The sequence below is a fragment of the Bison bison genome, unplaced genomic scaffold, assembly GCF_000754665.1.
Source record: "Bison bison bison isolate TAMUID 2011002044 unplaced genomic scaffold, Bison_UMD1.0 scf7180017864518, whole genome shotgun sequence".
NCBI lineage: Eukaryota > Metazoa > Chordata > Mammalia > Artiodactyla > Bovidae > Bison > Bison bison.
Window position 1 is genome coordinate 2,707,286 of NW_011495071.1, and position 18,285 is coordinate 2,725,570.

General features: G+C 52.6%; 1 protein-coding gene across 2 annotated transcripts in view; it reads right to left on the minus strand.

Annotated features, from left to right (window-relative positions):
* DRD2 (dopamine receptor D2) overlaps positions 1-10,546 on the minus strand; it is a 12,127-nt gene extending 1,581 nt beyond the window's left edge. Inside the window, exons 1-6 of one of the 2 annotated variants that reach the window (XM_010830349.1) lie at positions 10,235-10,546; positions 5,057-5,166; positions 3,908-4,044; positions 2,542-2,732; positions 1,553-1,639; positions 517-532 (exon numbers count right to left, since the gene is read on the minus strand). In XM_010830349.1, the coding sequence (XP_010828651.1) occupies positions 517-532; positions 1,553-1,639; positions 2,542-2,732; positions 3,908-4,044; positions 5,057-5,166; positions 10,235-10,519 (826 nt within the window). In that variant the 5' untranslated portion in view covers positions 10,520-10,546. The remainder of the gene's footprint in view (positions 1-516; positions 533-1,552; positions 1,640-2,541; positions 2,733-3,907; positions 4,045-5,056; positions 5,167-10,234) is intronic. The other variant, XM_010830348.1, reaches the window with a different exon arrangement.
* Between the last annotated feature and the right edge of the window lie 7,739 nt (positions 10,547-18,285).

Below are 18,285 nucleotides of genomic sequence, written 5' to 3' on the forward strand. Positions count from 1 at the left end.
CGGAGGCAGAGAGCACTGGGTGGAGCCAGGCAAGCTCTCAGCCCTCGGCCACCCAGCCTCGCCTGGCCTCCCTGGCCTCACCTGGCCTCACCCAGGCTCCCTTATCTCCTCTGGAGACCCCTGCAAGCATCCCAGGGTCCCTCTGCCAGAGAGGCAAGGGGGGTGGTCACTGGGAGGCAAGGGCTGTGTGGGTACAGGACCCAGGGCCCACGGCAGCCTCCGCCTGCCGGGTCACCCCCAGCCCCTTCTGGAGCAATCCTCAAGCAGCCTCAGTGATCTCACCACCACTCTGTGGGGGCTTCATACCCAGGCACTTCTCTTCCAGGAGCTGAGCAACACTTGCTGAGTGCTAAGCTGAGTGCCAGGAGCCAAGCTGGATGCTTAGAGTAAGTTAGTGATTGACATTTAGTGCCTGCCTCTCCAGGAGCTCATGTTCTAACCACAGAGAGGGCACCCTGTTCTTCTTGCCCTGGCTGACCTGAGGCACTTGCACCAGCACTCACAGGTGAGCTCCACTTCTCCTGCTAGACTGCTGGAGGTGCCGAAGGGCGAACCCCTCTATCCCCACATCTTCCCTGCTGGGCTGATCTGGAGGGCCCTGACCTCAGGTCTTCACGGCTCCCCAGGTCCTTCCCCATGCCCCCTTATTCCAGGCTTTGGGGTCTCAGTCTGAGCTTCTGAAATGCAGCCTCACTGTGCCCTGATCCTTGCCCTCAAGTGGTTCCGTGGAGTCCTGCCTTTGCTGGTGAACGTCAACTGCTCAGATGACAAGTGGGGGCCCTGCTTGCTGAAGACACCTGACCTGGACTCAGTGTACAGTTCTCCGTGTGTTCCCTGGCCCCCATCCTCTGCTCATGCTGGGGGAAGGGACATCTGCTGCTTGGACCCCGGTGCTACTATCCCTGGGCAAAGCCTGGGATCTGCTGGGATTGTGGGTTTCTGGGCTCTAATTACAGGCTGCACTTCACTGTGAGCCCTGAGTGCTCTGCTCTCTCCCTCCTGCCACAAGCTCCCAGCTTCCAGCCCCCAAACCTGCCTGTCTGTCAGGCGGTATGTGCAAATAAAAAGAACATGGGCATGGGTTTCAGAGAGTCATTTAGGTCTGGGCTCAGCTATTCATTCTCTCGCTAACTGTTTAGCCTTGGGTGAGTTACCTAACCTCTCTGAGCCTCTGTTTCCTCTTCTGTAAAATGAAGATCCATAAAATCAATAAGACTTACCTCTCAGGGTCGCTGTGAGGATTTGATGAGAAAATAGAAAGATGGTAGATGTTCTATTAATGGTCATAGCCATTAATATTATTGTTATATGGCCAAGTGCTTTCTCCCATCCACCTCCTTACACTAAGGGTAATTCTTTGTGCCCTGAAGAATTAATTGAGCTGTCCTGCTCCACGCCTACTTATGAGTGTGTGTGGTGAGCTTGGCCTCAGCTGAGGCAAAGTGGGGGTCCTGGGAGGGGCTCATCCCTCGGACCAGTTGGTGAGGTCTCGGCGGATCGTTTCCCTGGAGGTAGACAGGCAGGGCTCTGGGTCCCTGACCTGAACACTTACCACTCTCCGCCTGTTCACTGGGAAACTCCCATTAGACTTCATGATAACGGTGCAGAGTTTCATGTCCTCGGGGTGAGTACAGTTGCCCTGTGGAGTGAGCCAGCACATGGGTCATGATGGGGAGGGGGGTGGGGACAGAAACCCAATGCAGGGTAGTCAGGCTGGGCACGGGAGCTCAGAGAAAGGCAGAGATTAGGAGGGTGGGGCCTGAGCAGGCAACTGAGGCAAGGTTGAAGGTCGGTACTATGACATGATGAGGTGGGCAGGAGGAGGGACAACAGGACTCTGACTTCTAAGTGGCACCTGCTAAGGATCTGGCACCCTATCGGGCATGCCCAGTCCCTCTCACGCTGAATCCTCAAGACCACCCTGTGAGATCAGTGTTCTTATTCACGCTTAACAGATGAGAAGACAGAGGCTCAGAGAGGTTAAGCAACTTGCCCAAGGACACTCAGCAAAAAAGCAGCAGTGCCAGGATTTGAACATGATGTGTCTAAGCCCCAAGCTCTTATTCCTTCTGTGCCCACATACCATCTTCCTCTGGAAGGGTTGAGTGGGGATGGAGGGGAGGAAGAAGTCACAAGATACAAGGATGGAAATGCAAAGGGGGCAAAGGAGGGAAGCAGGTGAGAGCAGGTGAGCAGAAGGAGAATTGAGCAGAAGAGGATGGAGCACAGAAAAGAAATAAAATGGGATGAAGGTGTCAGAGGGACGGAAAGGGAGATGGAAGGCTAGAGTGAGCGAAGGAAGAGGAAGGAAAGCAAAGGAGAGGAGCAAGCCGGGTGCAAGAACTGCTGCGCTCAGACAAAGGTTTCCTCCCAGGTGGTCTCCACCCCCTCCCCACCTACCCATCCTGGAGACTCAAGTTGCCCACTAAGGTCCCAGCTCTGAAATCTGCCCTCCTCCTGGCTCCTTTAGCCTGGACCCCAGCCCACCCCGCCCCCGGGTCATGGTGAGGCAGAGACATTGAGGGGGGCGGGTCTCGGGACCTTGAGCGGGGCCTTCAGGTTGGCCCGGAAAGCCCGGCTGCTGCGCTTGGTGTTGACGCGCTTGCGCCGCCTGCGGAGGACGATGTAGATCTTGATGTAGACCAGCAGGGTGACGATGAAGGGCACGTAGAAGGAGACGATGGAGGAGTAGACCACGAAGGCGGGGTTGGCGATGATGCACTCGTTCTGGTCTGGGGAGGGAAGAAGGAAAGCCCCGGGAGTGGGCGCGTCAGCGAGGCCCCCCCACCTGGGGCCACAGTGTCTGCCTGCCACCAAGGAGCAATGTTTACAGAGAGTACGGCTCGATGCCTAAGGTGGCCTGGAAGCCTTAGATGTAAACACGCAAATCAGAGTATTAAAAACAACCATGAACAAAAAGCTGCTTCCAAGTGTTTCCATTAATAACCCCTCGTTGCTTCGTCATTGGTTTTGTCATCCGTGAGCCCACAAGTGGAGCCACGTTTTTTTTGGAAAAAATAATGGGAGAAAACAATTTTTAAAAAGTAGCTTATTATTTTAGCTTTTCCTGTGTGTTGCAGGGGGAGATCTGACACCTTTTAATTTTAGGAACAAGACCACTTGGTCCTCTTTGCTGAACTCAACCTGTGTTCCACTGGCTTTCCACGTTCCCTGTCAGATCTAGCAGATGACTGTGCTGTCTCCCAGGGCCTTTCCAGATTAATTCAACCATGTATAGCCCCATTCCTGCTTCTTGAAATTCCCATGACTCTTAGATTTTTAACCACATGCTTTTGAGTCTTCCTGTGTCCTGTCCAGTAATGGTCTCCAAAGGCACGCTGGCATTATGTGCAAGGCATTATGTGAGGCATTATGAGCCCCCAGAGGCTCCCACATGGCGGCTGTGCCTTCTCTGAGATGCTCCTGACTGCCTCACACAGGACCCGGTCACGATGGGCTAGCCTCTTATTTTTTTCTACCTTTTCTGCTCCAGGTGGCTCAGGCCTGGCCTGAGTTTGGCCAGTCCTTGGGGCTGAAGCTTCATTATCAGGGGTGATGGAGGCCCAGCAGCCTCCCACCCTGGGTGCACACACACAGACAGGCACAGACATGCAGTCTGCCAGGCTGTCTGGTTGGCTCCAATTTAATAAAGTTGAAAATCACCAGGCATCCTCCTGAAACATTATCCCCATTCCTCACCCAACACCATTGTGCTCCAAGCCATTTTTCCTCTCTGACCTTACCAGGAACAATCCAGGAGACCGGAGTCACCCTGACCCAGGAGACTCAGCCTGGCTTCAGTCTAAGGTGGTGAACAGGCTCTTGGTGGGCCACCACCCATGTCCACGCCAGGGTTCAGCTCCCTCAGGGGCCAGCTGAGCCCCAGGAGGACAGAGGCAGGACTCACCTGTGTTGTTGAGTCCGAAGAGCATCGGGCAGGAGATGGTAAAGGACAGGACCCAGACGATGGCGATCATGACCGTGACCCGGCGCTTGGAGCTGTAACGTGTGTTGTAGAGCATGGGCATGGCCACGGCTGTGTACCTGCAAGGGCGCGGGGGTGGCCCCTGAGTCTGGGGCGCAGGCCCAGGGGCTCCTCACTCCACAGAGACACCCCACTTTGGGATGATGGAAAATTGGTCCCCCTCCTGTTTACCCTAAATCAACCCTTTCCTGTCCCGTACTTGGCAAGGAAGTTGGTGACGCTCATCAAGTGCTTACTGACTGACAGGCTACCATTCAATCCTAGACTGTGTCTGCCACTCCAATCTCCCTGCTTGGATTTTAGGTTTCGTGAGGGGCCATGGCCTGGGTCTTTGCATCTTTGAAACTGGACCTGCTGCACCTGTGCTGGGCCCAGGGAGGGTAGACGTGTTTATTGATGGATTGCTACCTGGGCCCCGTAAAGCAAGGATTAGGTCTCATTCAGCAGAAAAGAATAACAACGGTAATTGTTTATGATGCCACACACGGTTCTGCTCAGCACGTCTCAGACATCAGCTCCATTCATCTTCCAAGAATTCTGTTAAGGGCAGAGAGCCAGGGCTTCTGGAAGCCCATATGACTTGTGTGTGCAATTTAGTAAAAGGCTCCAAATGTAGAACTTAGCAAAGTGAGCTGAGCCTGAGTCCCCCTTGGCAAGGTGCCCTATGCGGGACAGAAAACACTCAACTGACAGTAGAGTCACACATGGGCAGGTGTCATCATCTTGGTTTCTAGACAATGAAACTCGGGTTCTAAGAACATCCACAATCTGCCCAAGGTCATGTAAGTAAGAAGAGATAGGGCCTCCTGCAGTCACGTCAAGCGCTTTCTCTTCTATGCTGGTCTCTGTCCAGGGGTGCTTGGTCGCATTATTGTCCACAGACACCTCCCTTTATGGGGTCTGTCCTCTCCCAGCCAGACACATATGCACACACACATGCATACAAACACGTGGACTCAGGCACACAGCCAGCCGCACAGCATCATGGATAGAGCCTGACCCTGCAGGAGAGGCAGGGCAGCCTGCAAGGTGGATGGTCTGGGTCGCTTCTCCCGCCCTGGCTGGGCTCACCTGTCGATGCTGATGGCACACAGGTTCAGGATGCTGGCTGTGCACATCATGACATCCAGGGTGACAAAGATGTCACAGTGAATCCTGCTGAATTTCCACTCGCCCACCACCTGGAGACAAAGTAACATAATGGATGGACAGCCCAGGATACTGGCCCATGCACCAGAGCTCAGTCTCCTGGGGTGATGGGCTCAGCTGCGGTCTGATGGGTCTCAGTGATGGGTCTCCAGCCTGGGGAGAAAAGGGGCAGCCATGGGAGTTGTGCTCGTGGGTCAGTGAGGTCCTTGCCCGGCTCACCTCTCCTCCTAGACACGTAAGGCCACTCACTCTGTGCCAAGACATTTGGGAGAAGAAAGATGATGAAATTGTACAAGTGCTTCAGCTTTGAACCTTCATCTGTAAAACCTTTGTGTGAATACCTTACGACTCTCATGTTACCAATAGGGAAACTGCCCCAGAAAAGGGTGGGGACTCGCCCGAGGCCTTTCAGCTCAGTTTCTGGACTCGCCCTGGCCCAGGTATCTTGGGGTGGCGGACTGGGCTGCTCCTTCAGTGCCCAGCATGGGGTATGACACTGAGCTGGGACTCAGTAAGTGTCTGTGAAGAGCAATGGTGATTATGAAACAGTGAAGACATTTCTACTCCTTTCTGCACTTGGAGAATGAAAGAGGGGGAAGCTTTAGGAAGAACAGAATGGGCTGGAGATGTGTAATAAATCATCCCTGGTTCAGTGCAGAACCATGAGGCCAGCTTATGACACAAGCATTTCATACCCCTCTTTCCCCTGACACACACACGCATACCCCACATGCACACCCCCACCCCACAACTCCCCTTTACACATACAGACACACACACTCTCTTAGCAGGGTACCCTGGCAGCTGTGGAAGCTTGGAGCAGCCCCATCCCTGGGGACAAGAGTCAAGACAGGGAGATAAAACTTGGGTCACTACCTATTGGAGAAAGAGGAGCAGGAAAGCCCATCCTGGTGATGGGAGCAGAGCAGTAGCCACTCTGTGCGGCACAGCAGGGCTAGTTACAAAGCTCATTCTCAGTGCTGCCTTCTTAGCTGCTCACAGGCATAAAGCCAATTGCTGGCATAAGGACAGTGATGGGCAGTGCATGGAGGAAACTGTAGCTTTTCCTGGAAGACAGGAAGCTTCTTGTGTGGCACTGCCGTCTCTGGGGCTCACGTGGGGTAAGGGTATCTAAGCGCTGGCCAGGCAGCCATGCTGCCAGGGTAGGGGGCGTGGGATAGGAGGGGCTTCCCTGGCATCAACAGAGTCTACCTTTAAGGCACCCCTGGGAGAGTCCCAGGCACACCTGGCTCTGTGCCCCACCTTGACATCCTCCTAGGGTAGGACCAGTATTTCCAAGCTGCTCTCACCCACCTGGCAACCTAGGTCTGAGATATCAGGGTCGTCTCCTCCAACCTCCTCGCTTCCTTCCCTCTTCCCTGCCTTCATTACTTCTAATAGACACATACTGAGCATCTTATTATGTGTCCAGCTCTGTCCTAGGCTCTGGGGCACAGTGGTGAACAATCCTGACAAAGTCTTTAGGGAGCTCTCAACCCCTGTCCCTAAAGGGTTTCCCGGAGCACAGAAGAAGTGGGAGGGGGACTTCCTGCAAGGTCCCAGGAACAGCTGCTCTAGAACGCAGGTTGGGGCTTCTGAATCAAAGGCTCAAGAAAGTGTGTCAGTAGCCACTGTTTATAGAATATCTGCCACGAGCACTTTACCTCATTTATTGTAACTTAAAGCTCATGGAGTTGGACACGACTGAGCAACTGAACTGAACTGAACTGAAAGCTCATACAAGAGGGTGCTGCTTACACCCACTCCTGGATGAGGGGTGAAGCTCTGGAGTACACCCAGATCATGTGCAGCAGGGCTGGGATTTGAAGAGAGTTTTGGGGGCAGCACATCCTATGCTCTCTCCCGAGCTGCTTTGGAAGGGACCATCTAGTTTGTCAGAAGAGGAGACAATTACGTAAAAAGTCCTTAGATAAACAGGGCTTTCCAGGTGGCGTCAGTGGTAAAATATCTGCCTACCAGTGCAGGAGAGGCAAGAGACATGGGTTTGATTCCTGGAGCAGGAAGATCCCCTGGAGGAGGAAATGGCAACCCACTGCTATAGTATTCTTGCCTGGAAAATTCCATGGATAGAGGAGCTTAGTGGGCTACAGTCCGTGTGGTCACAGAGTCAGACACGGCTGACTAAGCACAAGCACTAGATAAGCATAAAGTGGGAAAGCAGCGATTATAACTGCTAGCCCCACTCCAGGGCTGTTTCCTCGGAACCTTTGACAACGTTCATCAACATCCTTGCTTACATGAGGCTGGGATCTGTAGAACGGGCTTTGTCATCTCCATCAGACTCCACTGTAATGGCCCTGCCGGGGCCTCAGACCCCAGCCCCAAGGATGCTCGTGGCTGTTGACTAAGTCAGTGACTGTGATCTGAGTCTGTTACATCTGCGCTTCTGGAAAATGCACCCAGCAAACCTTCCCTTCAAAGGACTGTGAGGCCAAAACAGCACGGGCTGGCAACTGGCTCTCTTCTCTCAGCTTCTCCAGATGCAAGGTGGTAGGGTCAAGACCGGAACTGGGTCCTCTCACCCCAAAACCAGCGTGCTTTCCTTATTCTGAGCAGAATAAAGGATGCACACCCAGTCCCACCTAGCCGGGTGCCGGCTGATGTTATCAGAGGATTTAACATCTGTGGAAATGGAACCGGATGGAAAATTCTGGACAACCAGGGCATCTCCTGGAGAGAACACAGTATAGGCTGAGAGGATGCTTTAACAGGATATTGGCATAGGGTGAGACTCCACACTCTCTAGGGACAATAAGTAGCTGAGATGATGTCATGCAAGCAAGGCCCACTGTCCAGCTCTTGTTTTGATGGAAGAGTTTGAGCACTGCTGTCTGAACTACCACTCTCCTCTCTCCCCTGAAAGACTGAACTTCACCTTTAAAATAATGTGAACAGATAATGTTTAAAATATCCGTGTGAAGGACTTAAAGATTCCTAGGTGCCCTAACACACACGTTGGGTCCTGCCTTAGAGGGTCTAGGTAGGGGGGTGGGTCTGAAAGCCCCAGAACCCACACCCAGAGCCCTGGGTAGAGCATGCCTTCCTCTGGAAGAGGGCGTCTCTTTGCCTGGATACGGGGAGGGTCCTTCAATGTGTGTATGGAGTGGGTAATGATCTACTGTCACCTTCGTCTTCATCACCGTTGCATGGCTACTCTCACACGCTGCTTACTATGTGCCTGCTGCCATTCTAACCACTCTTCATATATTAACCCATGTGATTCTCAAACAACGCTTACGACGTAAGTTCTGTGATGATCTCCATTCTGTAGATGAGAAGACCAAGCACAGAGAAGTCGCTTGCTTGGCCAGACACCCATCATTTTTTTTTCCTACTTGTCTGTGGCCTGGGAACCCACTTTACAAGGGAGCAGGAGGGGAATAGCCCCAAGAAACAGAAAGGCGTTCCGGAGGGGGAGGCCCTCAGAAAGGACGTGGGCCCGACCGAGGCTCGGGGTCCCCGTGAACGTGCCATCATGGAGGAACCGGATGCCTGGCCCCTGGTACCTGTGTGTTTTTAGCTTTCTATTGTTTGTTTCTTGCTGGTTCTCTCTTAACATTCCGGTCACTTTGAAAGCTACAACCTGTCTGGGTCATGCCAGAGGAAACCAGGGGAGTGCTGGCCTAGAGCTCCCTGTGGTCGTGACAACAGGAGGCCCTGGGGACATGGAGACAGAGGGACCAAGCTCCCCTCCCCACCTCTGCTTCTTCTCCTGATGTCTCTTCCGCTCAACCTCAACCAACAACAGTTTCTTGTTTTCTTTACATGGTGGAAGCCTTTCCCTCCCAGGCAGGGGCTTGCCTCTATAGCACAGGTAATTTCCCCTCACATCCAGGGCAGGAAGGTCACAACACAGAGATCTTAGTGACCTTGGCGTCTGAATACATGCCCAGTTTCCCATGTAGCCAGACAGCACCCCAGAACCCTGGGAAGAGAAAAGGGCACCCAGCCTGTGCCCACTCCAGGCCCCTAGTCCCCCCTTCATCTACCTGTCACCTCTAGAGTGTGTCCTCCTGGAGGCAGGGCCCCACTTTGGGAATCCCAGAGGTTTCTCCCTTTGCTGCATGATCTGGATACAGACAGGCAACTTCTTACAGCTTCTGTTTCCCCTTCCTTAAAGTGCGAAGAATGGTATCAACTCAGGAGCAGCAGGAGTATTTGCTAAGAGTGGGTCTGTAAAGAGCCTGGTAGTTCCTGGCCCACAGTGGGGGCTTCAGGCTGGGGGGGCTCTGTCCCCAGCCTAGCAGTGGGTCACTGCGTGGTCCTTCCTGAAGAAAGGAGCTGGAGTGCAGTTGACAGACACCTCAACCTCGAGGTCCCGGACACACGGTGGGGTGGGGAGGCAGAGAGGAGAGTGTGGAGCCGCAGCCCCCCGTTCTGAAGTTGGGGAGAGGGGTGAAGATGTCAGGCCTGGGAGCACAAGCCTCTGCCGTCCTCAGGGATCCTCGTCAATGACTCCCATTCTCTACATGACCTAATGAACCAACTCTGGGGCCCCGGCTCCAGTCACCGTGTGAGGCTGGAGAAGTCACCTAACTTCTCTGACCATCCAGCTCACCATCTAGAAGATGCTGTGAGGACTCAGTGGGAAGATGCTTCAAAGATGCTTCTTTGAAGGACTAACACAAGGCCTGACACTTAGCGCGTGCATGCTTCGGTTATGTCCAACTCTGCGCAACCCCATGGACCGCAGCCCGCCAGGCTCCTCTGTGCATGGGATTCTCCAGGCAAGAATACAGGAGTGGGGTGCCATTTCCTTCTCCAGGGGATCTTCCCGACTCAAGGATCGAACCCGCATCGCTTACATCTTCTGCACTGGCAGGCAGGTTGTTTACCCTTAGCACCACCCGGGAAGCCCCTGGCATTTACTTAGTAAGCACCTTATAACCTGTAGTCAGGGCTGTTAAGGAGACAATCCACCCATTTTTGTGAGACTGAGCCCAGAGTGGAGAGAGGGTCTTCCTGAGAAGCCACACTCTTGAGGGGTACCAGCGAGGAGCCTGGACTCCTCACCGGATGGGAACCAGTGAGGAGCGTCTCCAGGGGAGGTGCCAGAGCACTGCGGGGGCCCAGACCTACCTCCAGGTAGACCACCCAGGGCATGACCAGGGTGGCCACCAGCAGGTCCGCCACGGCCAGGCTCACCACCAGGTAGTTGGTGGTGGTCTGCAGCGCCTTCTCGCGGGACACAGCCATGCACACCAGCACGTTGCCAAAGACGATGACGAAGATGAGCAGGGTGAGCAGCATGGCATAGTAGTTGTAGGGGGGCCTGTCGGCCTTCCCTTCGGACCCATTGAAGGGCCGGCTCCAGTTCCGGCTCTCTGGATCATCATCATACCAGGACAGGTTCAGCGGATCCATGGGGGCAGCGGGGCCACTGGGTGGCCAGGCTCTGGCCAGGAGAAACGGACACAGGGAGTGAGCAGGAGGACCTCCCAAAGCATGCTGTTACCCATGGGAGGCTCGGGGCTAACGCCCACCACTGGAGGTTACAAGAGAATTCTCCAGCCTCAGGATTTTAAGTTTGCATCCCAAAATTTTCTTGAAATATTGCAGCCTACTGCCACTCTTCTGCTAACAGGTTCTTGCTGATGGTAAAACAAATGAGAAAGTACCATTTTTCAAAGTATAATAAAATCAATGAGCTTGAAAAGAGCTGATCATTTATTCACCCACTTATTCAACAAACAATTAAGCACATCCCATGCCCCACACAAATCCGCGAGGAGATCTAGCTTCTAGTGGTAAGAACAGAAATATGCATTCATTCCCTCTTGATTCTGTAATTGCTTATTGAACATTGTTCTGTATAATGCCAGAAACAGGCAGGAAAAAAATATACAAGGAACAATAGCCAATTAACCAAGCAATTAAATGTCTGAGTGGTAGGCGTTAGGAAATGGAATGAGGAGAGAGACACAACCTAGTTTAGGGATTCAAAGGCTTTCCTGAGGAAGTGATGTTCAACAAACACCTGCAGGGTGTCACCAGGTAAACAGTTGGGAACCAGGGGAAGGGTCCAGACATAGGAAGCAGGTAAGCAAATGATGGAGCTGGAGAGTGGGTGCCACGTGAGAGGGATAGCAGGGGATCCGGGGCAGCTGGAGCGCAGAGTTTAGAGTGAGTTGAACTGGAGGCCGCAATGGGCTTGATCCTAGAAGGTTTTATAAATCACTCCAGGAGTTTAGACTTGACCTCAAGGGCAGCAGGAGCCACATGATGAGATTTGCCTTTCAGAGAGAAGAGGCTGACTGCCGTGCAGAGAATAGAAGGGTGCTGTTAAGTGGAGAGGCAGGTCACCAGCTGGGAGGCTGCAGGGACTCCAGGAAGAGCTTATGAGTGCCTTTGTGCACTGAGAGCCCTGAGAAATGGGCATCTCATCTCAGAGGGAAAAGACTTCCTGAGGGAGGCGTCATTGGAGATGAAGTAGACAGAGGAGTGAGCCAGGCAACTGAGTCCAGGGGCTATGTCCCAGCCAGAGGGAACACAATGTGGTCCCAAATAGCAATCAATTCTGCTTGGCTAAAACTGTAAAGCATGATGGAGAAGCTGGGGAAAATTAAACCAGAGGGCTCTTCATGGGGCAGAATGTGTCTTATAAGCTTGGAGTCCCTGAAAGTCCAGGTACAGAGGAATGACTCCTTTGAATTTGTTTTTAGGAAAAGTTGCTGACTGTGCAGTCAGCAGGGATATTAGCAGGAAGTGAGGTTGTGACTGTAATTCAGATAAGAGATGGTGGTCCTCTGAATGATGGTGTGGGGATGAACATGGAACGACATGTTCAGAGTCAGTAGCTAACCTGTCGATTTCATAGAATTTGATCACTGGATAGATGTGGGGTGGGAGTGGGGGTAGGCAAGTCGGGAAAGAAGGAGACGAGGATAACTTCAGATTTCTGTATTGGGCTCTGAGCGGCTTGGAGATGCTCCTTCCTGAAAAAAGAAAGCGGAGGGGCTCAGAGGCAGCAGGCATGGATGAGCTTGACAGCCTGTGTTTTGGTTGTGATTGAAACATAATGCACACATAATACAGTTGGCTCTCCTGCTAACAAAAGTGTTCCTATTTCACACAATGGAACTAAATGAACAGTACTTCAAGGCATTCCACACAGAGCTCCACAACTTCTGGGTGTTTTGCTACCCGAACGGGTTTGAAATCCAGCAGTTTATTCCAATAGGTCTGAACATGGTACTATATCCAAATCAGGGAGGAGGGCACACCAGCCTCGACGGGTCAGAGGGGCGCCCTGGAGAAGAGTCTGCCCAGCTTCACCTCGCTAACACATCTGCTCTGCCAGCTCTCAGCAGAGTGTAGATGATGTCCAACCCAGCACCACCACTCTGGAGCCTCTTAGGGGAAAGCAAAATGCCTAATTCCATAAGGAGTGACATGGAATGCCATCCTTGCAACAAGTCTTCCAGTTCCAAGGGAGCGAAGCACTGTGCCATGTGGAGGCTGCCCTCTGCAAAGCCCACTGGCTCCTCTTCCCATTTGGAGGCCACAGGAGGAGACCTGCATGTCTGTATTGATCAGGCAGCAGGGGCTGCTCCCGCTGTTCATTTACTCCATCAGCATCTATCGAGCTTGCTGGGCAGAAAGCACTGTGCCGAACACTGTCAGGGGCCTGAGAAATCAGAGACACACTCCCTTCCCCCACGATCCTGACTGCGCCTCTGCCCTGCTCCCACCTCTTTGGTTCCTTCCTCTGTAGAGCCAGCAGCATCTGCTGGGGACTCTCAGCCCCCTGTCCCTCCCATCCCACCCATTCTCCATGCCCAACCAGACTTTCATTTCTGCAGCACGATTCTGACCCTACATATGATGACAGCTTCATCTGCCGGCAAAGGATGTGATCGTTTGCCAAGTTTTTTTCTTTTTTAGATATATTATCTCATTTACCCTCAAAATAACCTCTAAGGCTTGTAGTTCTCATCCTCACTCTACGAATCAGAAAAGTACCTGGAAAACTTCTTTCCCTTGCCCCTACTGGCTAGTCCTACATGTCTTTCAAAGCAAGCCCCTCCCAGAATCCTCCTGTCCTGGAATCTGTTCCAAGTTCTCCTGGTTGGACCATCTCCCTCCTTCCTGGGGGCTCCCAAGGCATTGCCTCATGGTTCTGTTCTGGAACATTCTCCATTCATGTGTCTATTTGGTTCATTTGTGTGTGTGTGTAAGCATCTCCAGGGTTACACCATATCTTGCTCATGCCTCATCTTATTCGTGGGATAAACAAAAAGCATACTATCTTGCTTTTCCCTTCTGACTCTGAATGATATGATTGGCAGACAGTAAGTATTTAACAGATGTTTGCAGAACTGAATCAAAGGGTGAGTCCAACTGGGAAGAAAATCCCTCCACACTTGAAATGTAACCCATCAGATCAACAAGTGACAAAGGGGAGATGCAACCCAAGAATATCATGGGTGTTGCACGCTGGTCTCCAGAAGGCAGACAGAGGAGGAGGGCAACATGCAGATCTACTGGGGATACAGTGATGCTCAGGCCCCAGGGAGCATGTGTGCGTGGGCACAGCTGGAGTGTTCACAGAAGGCTTCCTGGAGAGGGGAGAACTTCAACTGAGACGTACATTATGGGTGCAATTTTGATGGCAAATGTGAGTATTGATAGGTGAGATGGGGGGCAGGGGTGGTGGCTGGGGGTAACACTTACTCCCCTTTGGTGCTGGTTACTCCACAGAGTAAGTCTTGCCAAAGGCTGGAAAGGCCTCATGCATTTAATTTTCAAATTGAACATTTATTCTTAATTGTTCTTGTAGCTTTCTGCTGATACAAATGTAACATAATTACATTGTAGAAAAAAATGGGAAAGTATGGAACATGCCTAATTACCTGTAGACCCTGCTAACCAGTGCTCAGAGTGAGCTCCAGCTTCTTCTGTGTCCTCAGCAACCTTCCTAATCGGGGTGGGGCTGACATCTCTTAACCATAGGGGCTGCCCAGCTGGCTCTCAGACTGATCTGGGATCTGGACATCAGCAAATCCACCCCCAGAGGTGGGATTTATTGGCAGAGAGACACTGCTATAACATAGGAGCTGGAGACCAGAACACCTGGGTTAAATACCAACTGTAGCTCTCCTAACTCAGGCATCTTAGCCATATTTTTTGGCTTTCCTAAGCCTCAGTTTTCCCATCTACAAAATAGGGACAGCAGTTTTTGTTGTGAGGATTGAGTAAGGTGATGCATATGTGGCCAGCACAGGTAAACCCTCATGGAAAAATCAAACCTTTGAGAAAACAAACCAAGCAAAATAATCCAAAGAAACAAGCAATCAGACAACAAGTCTAAGACCCCCAAGAGATGAAGTGACAGGTGCTGTCCAAATGCAGCCCATCAAGGTCAGAGGACCTGCTGGGCTCCTCCTGTGACACCTGGCCGCTCATCCTTGGAAAGTGGGCACTAGACGAGGAGAAAATTCTGAGATGCAGCAGTTGAGCCCTTGGGAAGGAGTGAAGGAAAGAAAAGGTAAAGTGTATTCCCAGACTGTGGTTGCCAGATAAATCTGAAAGACCCTTGGGATGGGGTAGCAGCTGGCCTGGAAGGACCAGCTCTCCCAGGCCACTTGCTCCTCACTGGAGACTGCCGTATTTCCTAGGTTTTAAGACAGAATTAAAAGTAAAGTGCACCGTTGTCTTATGTTCAACTCGGAAAGAAGAAATGCCATCAAACTCCAATACAGCTCTTAGATGGCATTGATTGTAAAAGGCATTATGACTTCAGAGACTTTAAAATGTCGGAGAGGATCCACATCTTAGAATGCATAAAACAGTGACCTGCAGGCATTTCTCTGCTGGCATTTTCTCAGGAGGAATTTTCTAAGAAAACCTGCTGGTCCCCAGGCTCCCCCTGCTCCAGCTCCAGCCCCAGCCCTTCCTCTTTTCCTTCTGCCCAGGGCTTCCAGGGGCATCCGTCAGAAGATAGAACAAAGGAGAAGCCAGGCTGTGGTCTTTCTCACTCCAGAGGCACCCCTCCAATTCCTGCCCCTGCCCTGCCCCTCAAACTTCATCTGTGTCAGAGCCTGTGCCTGTTGGGGGAGAGGAGAGCTCTAGGTAAGTCTGGTCTGGCCCTGGGTCTGGAGAAGCCAGGTGAGACCAGCCAGGTGAGATCAGGGGTTCCTATAGGTGGGAAATACCACACAAAGCTGGCTCCCTGGATATGCCAGGATGGTCCACATTTCTTGCTCTTTTTTAAAAAAGAGTTAGGCTTTTTGTATAACCCAAGGAGAATTGTTTTTACAGTTAAAAGACCTCAGATAAGTAAGACCTCAAATTATTGAAAAAAAATTTTTTTTTGTCAGAACAAGCATGTTGATTTGGGATTATGAGAATATGATCAACTTGCTCACCAGCCTCCACATGCCACCTCCGTCTTCCTCCCAGGTGGCACCTGCCACATGCATAAAAGCTCCAGGTTGCAGTCCCCAGTCAATGTCACTCAGTGAACTCCAAACACATGCATGGTCATGGCCGCTTCTAAGCTCTTGCGGGGGTTAATTATCTGGTTCTGTCTCCTGGGAGAGGGATGGATGATCTGAGCCTGCTGCAATGGACTGAACTGTGTTCATACAAAACTCATATGAAGTCCTAACCCTCAGCGTGATCCTATTTGGAGATAGGGCCTTTGGTCATGAGAAGGTCACAGGGGTAATGGTCCTCATAAGGGTAGGGATGTGTGTGTTAGTCGCTCAGTCATGTCTGACTCTTTGCGATCCCATGGACTGTAGTCTGCCAGGTTCCACTGTCCATGGGATTTCCCAGCAAAAATATTGGAGTGGGTTGCTAAGCCCTCCTCCAGGGATCTTCCCGACCCAGGGATTGAACCCGGGTCTCCTGCATTGCAGGCAGAGTCTTTGCCAAGATTCTTTCTCAGGCTCTGAGCCAACAAGAAAGCTTGAGGGTAGGGGTGGCTGCCCTTATAAGGAAAAACACCAGAGAGCTTGACCTCTTTCTCCCTGCCATGTGAGCACACAGTGAGGAGCAGCCCTCTACCAGCCAGGAAAGGAGCTCTCAGCACAGCCTGACCACCCTAGCCCCCTGGTCCCAGACTCCCAGCCTCCAGAACCATGAGAAAAGTAATTTCTCTCATTGAAGCCCCCCAGTCTGGGTGTTTTATGAAGGCAGCCCAAACGAGCTGACAAAGACACATGCAGATACCAGGCCTCACTCACGGCCTCTTCCCCTAAGTACCATCCTCACCTGGGCAGCAAAGTGGGGCAACCACTGCTCCTGACCCCCAGCCTCACCAGCAGAGGGGCAACTTTGGGGTGTGGCAACCATGCCCTGACCTCCAGCCTCACCAGCAGAGGGGCAACTGTGGGGTGTGGCAACCATGCCCTGACCCCTAGCCTCACCAGCAAAGGCTTCCAGGTGTGCTCTAGCATCACCTGGGCTCTTCTTCCTTAACTGCCTTAGTGTGGGGGAAAGTGGAGGGAGCCAGGAGCAAGGGGAGACCCCATCTATGTGGGTGCCTGCACGCCTCTGGCCGTCAGAGTGCTAGAGCTCACCCGGGCCTCGTGTGTCTTCAGGACTCACTGCCCCACCCCTCGTAGAAGGCCAAAGACCTACTGAAAAATCTTTCAGAATCATCCACGCTGGTGGTCAGCACCCCACCATCGTGCGTGCATGCTATGTCACTTCAGTTGTGTCTGACTCTTTGCGACCCCATGGATTGTAGCCTCCTCTGTCCATGGGATTCTCTGGACAAGAATACTGGAGTGGGTTGCCGTTTCCTACTCTAGGGGATCTTCCCAACCCAGGGATCAAACCGGCGTCTCTTATGTCTCCTGCGTTGGCAGGCAGGACCTCTCCATCAAGTTCTCCCTAATGGCCAGTCTGACTCCAGCCTGGTGTGATACCTGCTGTCTTCAGAGTCTCCGAAGCAGAGCTTCCTCAGGAGATGTCTAGGAGGATGGAGCTGCGTGGGGCAATCAGGGCAAGTGGACTGTGGACCTGGGCTTGTCCAGCCCCCAGGGCCTCTGCCATTACACTACCAGCTTTCTGACCGTTAGCATTTTGTATGTGTGCTCTAATTTGAAAATATGCTAGCTCTCAAGCTGAGAAGTGCTCTATGAGCCCAGACAGCCACCTGGGGATGAACTGGCCCACCGAGAGGGCCCAGGCCAGCAGCCCACCAGGCTCAGACCCGCCCTGCCCAGGGGTGGGAAATGGGCAGACAGGGCGGCTGGGAGGAGGGCTGAGCTACAGGTCACTTTCCAGCCTGTAAACAGAAACAGCTTCTAAGAGGTCTGTCGGAAGAGGGAAAACTCCTCTGAAGCTCCACAGTCCGAGGCTGATGCCTCAGCCTGATATTTTCCTCTCAGGAAGGACGGAGAGGCAGTGGTCGCCCTGGTCCCTAGCCCAGCAGAGTGAGGGCAACAGGGTCAGTCTGCTAGGGTGCCTGGGACCCTGGAGGAGAGCTGGAGGCGTCAGGGAGGAGAGGGGCGAGGATCCTGATCTCTGGTTTGGATTCCATCCACCAGCGAAACTCCAGGGCACGGGCTGGGAGGAAGGGGTGAGGAACGCTCAGCAACCTGTTTCCCGGCTGCGTCCTCCCCTGGGAGGTTGGCATTTGAAGGAGTCAAATTGTCTAATTAAAATTTAACAATTCCTTACCGGGCTCGATGGCGGGTGAGACACTGCTGTCTTAAACACATCATTTTTCCCTCTTTTCTGAGACTTGAAGCATTTCAATGAAAAAGAAGGGGGGCGGGAGGTGCTTCGCATTTGCATCTCAAAAGCAGCTTGCTGGCCCTGGGTGGGAACTGGGAGTGAGTGGTAAGGGGGCTCCTCCCCACAACCCCAGTGACTCAGGTCACCCTCTGTGCCTCCAGACCAAGGTCCAGGCTGTGACTTGGGGTGGGCACTTCTCCAGCTCCTCAGGCAGCTCTGGGAAGGAAGGGTGGGAGGGGAAGTGGGGGAGAAGCCCCCACCCCAACTCCATTCCTTCCTTCTCCAAAGGAAAAAGGAGAAGAGTCCCTGAACAAGGCCTCACTTACTGACCCTGGAGAGCGGCCTCTGCAGGGCAGGGGGTGCCCAGGGCCCGAGGACAGGCAGCCTCAAGAGCCTTCCACACCCAGATCTTAGGAAGGCTGGCATGGAGCATTGACAGG